The 6,659-nt window shown below is 60.7% G+C and overlaps 1 protein-coding gene across 1 annotated transcript; it reads left to right on the forward strand.

Annotated features, from left to right (window-relative positions):
• The first annotated feature begins 237 nt into the window (after nt 1-237).
• Nucleotides 238-3,633, forward strand: OLIG2 (oligodendrocyte transcription factor 2). The gene is made up of 2 exons (XM_025449938.3): nt 238-475; nt 1,242-3,633. Exons 1-2 carry the CDS (start codon nt 386-388, stop codon nt 2,298-2,300), a joined length of 1,149 nt encoding a protein of 382 aa, XP_025305723.3. The 5' UTR covers nt 238-385; the 3' UTR covers nt 2,301-3,633.
• The last annotated feature ends 3,026 nt before the right edge of the window (nt 3,634-6,659 follow it).

The raw sequence follows: 6,659 nt of genomic DNA on the forward strand, positions 1-6,659 counted from the left end.
CAATTTGACAACACTCCCTCTCTCCCCGTCTCAGCTGCATTCTCTGCTGGCCGCGGTACTTCCCCGGCGAGCCCGCCCTCCTCCTCCCCCTCGCCTCTCACACCCCCTCCGCGGGTTCCTCCTCCAGTCCCTCCCCAAGAATCTCCCGGCCGCCGGCGCCCATTGGCTGTGCGCGGGGAGGAGGCGTGTGCGGGCCGGGCGAGTTTCATTGAGCGGAATTAGCCGGGATGACATCAGCTTCCCAGCCCCCCGGGCGGGCCCAGCTCATTGGCGCGGCGGCCCCTCCAGGACCCGCACATTGTTCCCCGCCCCCGCCTCGGCCACCGCCGCCGCGGCCGCCGCCGCCACCGGGCTATAAAAACCGACCGAGCCCCGAAAGGTGCGGATGCTTATTATAGACCAGCGAGACCTCGGCGCCCGGAGCCCGGTTCTCCGCTGCGGCTTTCGGGAACCAGCTCCTCTAATTGCATCCACAGTAAGTGTCCCCGCCCCCAGCAGCCCCAGTCTACATCCCGGGGACAGACGCCCCTCAACTGGCCTGCGACCCAGGGAAGCTTCGTTACAGAGGGCCCCGATCCCGGCCCTGCCCGCCAGTTCCCCCGAGCGGTTTCGCTGCCCCGGCTCTCCCCGCAGCATCCCCTTCGCCCCAAAGCGAGAAGTCGGGGCGACCACAGCTCCTTCTGCCCAAGTCTCGGTCAGCTGGCAAAGCTCCCCGCGGCCCCCCGGACGCAGCGCGTGTTATCTAGGCTCGCGGGCGCTGGGAGCCTGCGGGTGTTTGCTGCGCGGTGTCGATGGAGATAAGGTCGATGCGTTTGAGAAACCAAATAAATACTTCTCTATTTAGAGCCTCTCTATTCCCCCCACCCCACCCCACCCCCCAAAAACCTCCCTCACTTGCCATTCCATCCCTGGGGATTCAGCCTCCCGGTTCCCAGTTGCAGGCATAAAGCTTCCAGAGTGCCACCCTCACCGAGGGGCAGCCAGTGCTCCCTGGAATAAAACAACCTGTGGATGAGAGCGGAGGAGGTGGTGATGGGAGGGATGAGGGGGGTCATTTCGTGCGTACCTGGGTGCCGTTGACCGAAGGCCGGACACAGCGAGGTGGTCACGGAGCGACCGGCCACCGGCCCTGGACCTCGCGCTGCGGTGCAGGCGGGAACAGCTTCTCTCTCTGTCTCTCTGTCTGTCTGTCTCACGCTCCATCGCGATCTCTCTCTCCTGTCTCTTCTCCTCTTTCGCAGGAGGCGTGCGTAAAGCTCCGAGGGCCCAGGGAGGGAGGGAGGACCCTGCCAAAGCTGCGACTATCCCCGGGGGCCATGGACTCGGACGCCAGCCTGGTGTCCAGTCGCCCGTCGTCGCCAGAGCCCGATGACCTGTTTCTGCCGGCCCGGAGCAAAGGCAGCGGTGGCGGCGGCTTCACGGGAGGCACCGTGTCCTCGTCCACGCCGAGCGACTGCCCGCCGGAGCTGAGCGCAGAGCTGCGCGGCGCCATGGGCGCGGCGGGCGCGCACCCCGGGGACAAGCTGGGCGGCGGCGGCTTCAAGTCCTCCTCGTCCAGCACCTCGTCGTCCGCTTCGTCGGCGGCCGCGTCGTCCACCAAGAAGGACAAGAAGCAGATGACGGAGCCCGAGCTGCAGCAGCTCCGCCTCAAGATCAACAGCCGCGAGCGCAAGCGCATGCACGACCTCAACATCGCCATGGACGGGCTGCGCGAGGTCATGCCTTACGCGCACGGCCCGTCGGTGCGCAAGCTCTCCAAGATCGCCACGCTGCTGCTGGCGCGCAACTACATCCTCATGCTCACCAACTCGCTGGAGGAGATGAAGCGGCTGGTGAGCGAGATCTACGGCGGCCACCACGCGGGCTTCCACCCGTCGGCCTGCGGCGGCCTGGCGCACTCGGCGCCCCTGCCCGCCGCCACGGCGCATCCCGCGGCCGCCGCGCACGCCGCGCACCACCCGGCGGTCCACCACCCCATCCTGCCCCCCGCCGCCGCCGCCGCGGCCGCCGCCGCCGCCGCCGCCGCCGTGTCCAGCGCCTCGCTGCCGGGCTCCGGGCTGTCGTCGGTCGGCTCCATTCGGCCCCCGCACGGCCTGCTCAAGTCCCCGTCGGCGGCGGCGGCGGCGGCGGCGGCGGCCCCGCTGGGCGGCGGCGGCGGCGGCGGGGGCGGCGGCGGCGGCTTCCAGCACTGGGGCGGGATGCCCTGCCCCTGCAGCATGTGCCAGGTGCCGCCGCCGCACCACCACGTGCCGGCCATGGGCGCGGGCAGCCTGCCGCGCCTCGCCTCCGACGCCAAGTGAGCGGCCCGCGCGCCGGCGCGACGTGGCGAGCCGAGGGACCCGAGGCCGCGGGAGAGCGAGTCGGGAGCTCAGCCCCGCCCCCGCGGAGCCCGGGGCCTGGGGGTGGGGGGGGGCCCGGGGAGGACCCCGGCGCGGCGCCGCTGGGAGCGCGGGGGCGTCCGCCCTGGGACCCGGTTCGGCCCTCTCCAGGCTTTAAAGGGCGCTGCTGCTCCCAGAGACACCGTTTTATAAGAAGGCGCTGCTAAGTGCATCCCTCCCTCGACGTCCCCCACCACTCTCCAAAAAAAAAAAAAAAGAAAGAAAGAAAGAAAGAAAAAGAAAAAAAAAAAGAAAAGGAAAGAAAAATGAGAGTTTCCCGAGGCCCGGGCTGCACTTCGTTACAGGGGGGAGGAGGGCGGGAGGAGGCGTGGGGGGACTGCCTCCGGGGAGGCCGGCAGGCCTGGGCCTCCAGGGTCGTCCCTGGCCCAGGGCCAGCGGCTGCGACTTCGTTGGAAGCTGTCATTCGGTACCAGGAGCACTTACAGTCGGTCGTGTCCAACCTGGGTAAAGCCGCCGCTGTCTGAGAACTCTTGCCGCTCCTCCCTGTCGCTCCTCTCGGTTTGGGGGGTTTTGCGGTTTTCTAATAAATCTATGTTCCTTTGTCAACAGTGCCAGCAAGCTTTATAGAAGGTCAGAATAGAACCCACTTGTGGATTGGGATAATCTAAAACTGTCGACTTTGGGGGCGGGTTTTTGTTTTTGTTTTGTTTTGTTTTTTGTTTTGTTAGTTATTTTAAAATAGACTCTTTCCCCCTCCTTCCCCTTCTTTCCGTCTCTAAGCACAACGTGACTGGATTTATTACCCGATGGGGGGCAGCCAGTCGGATACCTGAGGGTTTGACGGAGCTCAGAGGCTGTTGCTGTGAATATAGTTTGGGTTCTCTGGGAGTTCTGTTGGCTTTTTAATTTTTTTTTCTTTCTTGGATGTGTAAATATATGATCCATAATGAGGTAAGTGCGTGCTGCTAAGCTGTTTGCTCACGTGACTGCCGGCCCCTCCGGAATCTAAGCCGGGTTCCCTCTATGTTGGTTTCTTTTTGCCACGTTTAACACAAATGACAAACTTTTTCCACGTGCTTCCTGCGTCCTGGCAAACTGGCGCTGCGCTACCAGCGTCGCAACATGGGTTTCACAGCGTCTGCCACATAACATCCCTCCTCTGACCGCTGTCCCTTGCAGAGAGTGTATCATCTGTTTTATTTTTGTAAAAAGAAAAAAAGTGCTAAATAATATTTATTACTTGTTTGGTTGCAAAAACGAAATAAATGATCAAGTGTGGAGATTTTAAATAAAACGTAAAGTAAGTCGGGTGTTTTCCAGCCGTGCGGGTGGAAAGAGGTACCGGGAGCCGCCTAGGGAAGGGGGTGCAGGACTCTATCCCTTGGAGCCGGAGCTGGGGACCATTCCCTCGGTTTCACCCTGGAAGAAGAGGGGTTTGACTCTTCTCCTGCCAATCTCCACCCCCTCACGCCAACAAACACACTTACGTTGTCTTTAAAGCGTGCTCTGAGCACATCTTCGGAATGTTGTATTTCTCAAAGCTCTCTTGTTACTTTGATTTTTCCAACAACGCCTAATCCGGAACTCCTTTGCCCTTTCGTTGAGGACTGAGTTGGTTGAAAGTGAAAATTGCCCTCCCTGCGCCCGGAATTGGTGGCCTCCAGGGCGAGGATCCTGCCTTCTGCTGGGGGTCCAGACACTCAGGCCTCTAGTCCTACCGGGATTTTTTTTCTTTTCCCCTTTGGGCTCAGGAGCAGCGGTCCACCCCCATCCCGCTGAGGTGGCACCCTCAGGCTTCAGCTAAGGACCGGCCACTTGGAGCCCCCGAGGCCCGCGGCCCTGGTGCACGCTCTGGGCAGAGCGCCTCTGGAGTGTCAGGTGCGGAATCCGCTAACCCTTCTCTCTTTTTCGCACCCTGGGCACGACCCTCCCCGGGCGCCCACACTGGCCTGGAACTGCAAAGCCTTAGGTGCTGGGAACGGCCAGCCTGGAGCGAGGCTCTCCTGCACCGCGCTCTCGGCCTCGGCGCTCTTCCCCCCCATGGGCCGCCTCTCTCTTCTCACGGTCACTGGGTTCCTCACAGTCCAGAATTGCAGCGCACATTTAGGACTCGGATAAAAAAAAAAATAAAGAGGTTCTGGGTAAAAATAGAAAAGCTTCGGCCTTTCTGGTCAAGGAGGACAGACCCTGTGGTAGTTTCTTAGCCTGCAGGGCTTGAAGGAGAACACACTCCCTTGAAAGCCAAGATTGATGTGGGCACAGGGGACAGTTCCCCAGCCCTGGTCCTTGTTGCCCACAACCCCTTTGGTGGCTGCTGGCAGAAGGTCCCTGCGTACCTGGGACACCTGGGAGTGGAGAAGGTTTCTTTGGTCCTAACCTCATTTTTTGAGACCCCTGATCGTGGCCCAGGCGAGTTCTCCCTTTTCAGGACTGAGGGTGGCTCCATCCCCTAGCTTGGGGACAGGTGTTTCCAGATGCCCTGCAGGTGTATTGAGCTGTGCTGGCCAGAACGGCAGGCGCTTGGAGGTCCCTCGTGCTGTAGGCCTCCTTTTGGAGGCTCTGCTTTTCACCAAAGGCCAGAGGAGGCCAAGCAGTCCCCACAGGGACCTGAGCCTCCCCATGCAAATCCAAGAAGAAGGTAGGGCAGGATCTAGTAGCTTCCATTTTGAAATCCCATCTGAAACGAAATTTGTTAAGAACTCAAAACTGGGTCAGGTTCTGGCAGCAAACACCTACGGAGGGACAGGGACGCAAAGAGGCTGGAATTCGGACCGGGGTGGCGGGGGGAGCTCAGAACCCAGGAGAACGGGGTTGGGAGCTCGGTTGCAGTAGCAGCTTCCTTCACCCACTGGAAGCCTCGGCGGCGGGTGCCCGCGCGGGCTCCTGGTGTGCAGAGTGTACAGAGAGGGGAGCATAAAAGGAAAGAAAATAAACCAAGTCTTCCCCTCCCCGCCCCCCTCACACCCCAGCTCTCCACCAGAGTCCAGCCGCCAGCCACTCTAGACGTCTGCCTCCAAGGAAGGAGGGGCTGGATCCAACCAGGATCCCAGCCTCCCGGAGGAGTCAACCGCCTGAACTGCGCGCCCAGCCGAGATCGCGGCCACATGTGTGACAGAGGCGCACCCTCGGCCGCTGCCGCTGTGGAGACGCACAGGCACACAGCAGCCTGCACAGCTGCCCAGGGCAGGTGGCTCCCGGCAGGAGGGTGGCCCCAGACTAGAGTGGGGGGGGGTGAGGTGGGGGACTCAGAACCACCTCTAGGCTTCAGAGTAGAGCCGGAGAAGAAGTTATGCAAAGTCTCAGACTCCTGAGGGTCCTTACCTGGGGGTGGGGTCCCCACCGAGGGAAAGGGGAAAGGACAAGGAAGTAGAGTAACAGTCCAGGCCTGGCCCGGTGTGCAGGGGAGATCCCCTCTCTGAGAGCATTAGTCCAGAGGTCCTCTCCAGCCCTGAGCCTCAGCTCAGCTTCCCCACCTGCCACGTAGCCCCCTGGTTTCCCGGCTCTCAGCTGCAGAATCAGGGACTTCTGTCACCAGACCTCAAGGTCTCGGAGATGCTCCCCAATCTCCTACAAGAGTTCAGCCTGAGATTGATAGGCAGAGCCTTCTCCACTGCCTCTGTGCTCCAGGGCCCTGTCCTCTCCATTTCTGGGACAGTGAGCCCAGGGACAAAGCAAACTCTCAGACCTAACGTTCATCTCAGTCTGGGAAGGTGTTACTGAGACACAAGATGTCCCTCCCAATGAGGAGGGCTATGGGAAGACCTAAGTGACAGGGGCTCACAGGGCAATCTGGGGCGGGGGCAGCCCTGCAGGTAGGACCTGTCCTTCTCATTCCCAGACCAGAATCAATGAAGAGTTCTGGGGCCACTGCATTGGGTTTTAAAGCCCTCTCGATAATCTAAGTGCTGGAGAATTGTCTGTCTGCTTCCCCTGAAGGCAGAATGGACCTAATAATCTTCCTGAACTCCCTCTAGTAAGTGAACACCTTCGTGCCCCCTAGAAGTTCATCTAAGCCAAAGGATCTTCTATACAAGCCCCATGTCTTATTTTACACCCTCTCTTAGTACAGACTTTAGGCCAAGTTCCTGGGCCCCACACAGATGCTTCATAGTACCAGTAGGGATTATAGGGGGTGGCAGTCTTTGACAGGGACCTTACACCAAGGGTCGCAAGACCCCTGGCTGGTGCCAGGCCCCTTCAGTCATGTCTCTAAAAAAACCATAAGGGAGACCAGAAACAGGCCTGATGGCTCTTAGGATAAACCTTTGCTGCATTGAATCCCACCCTGGTTGGGAAGGGCCTGTGGAACATGCCTCTCCT

The sequence above is a fragment of the Canis lupus genome, chromosome 31, assembly GCF_003254725.2.
Source record: "Canis lupus dingo isolate Sandy chromosome 31, ASM325472v2, whole genome shotgun sequence".
Lineage (NCBI taxonomy): Eukaryota > Metazoa > Chordata > Mammalia > Carnivora > Canidae > Canis > Canis lupus.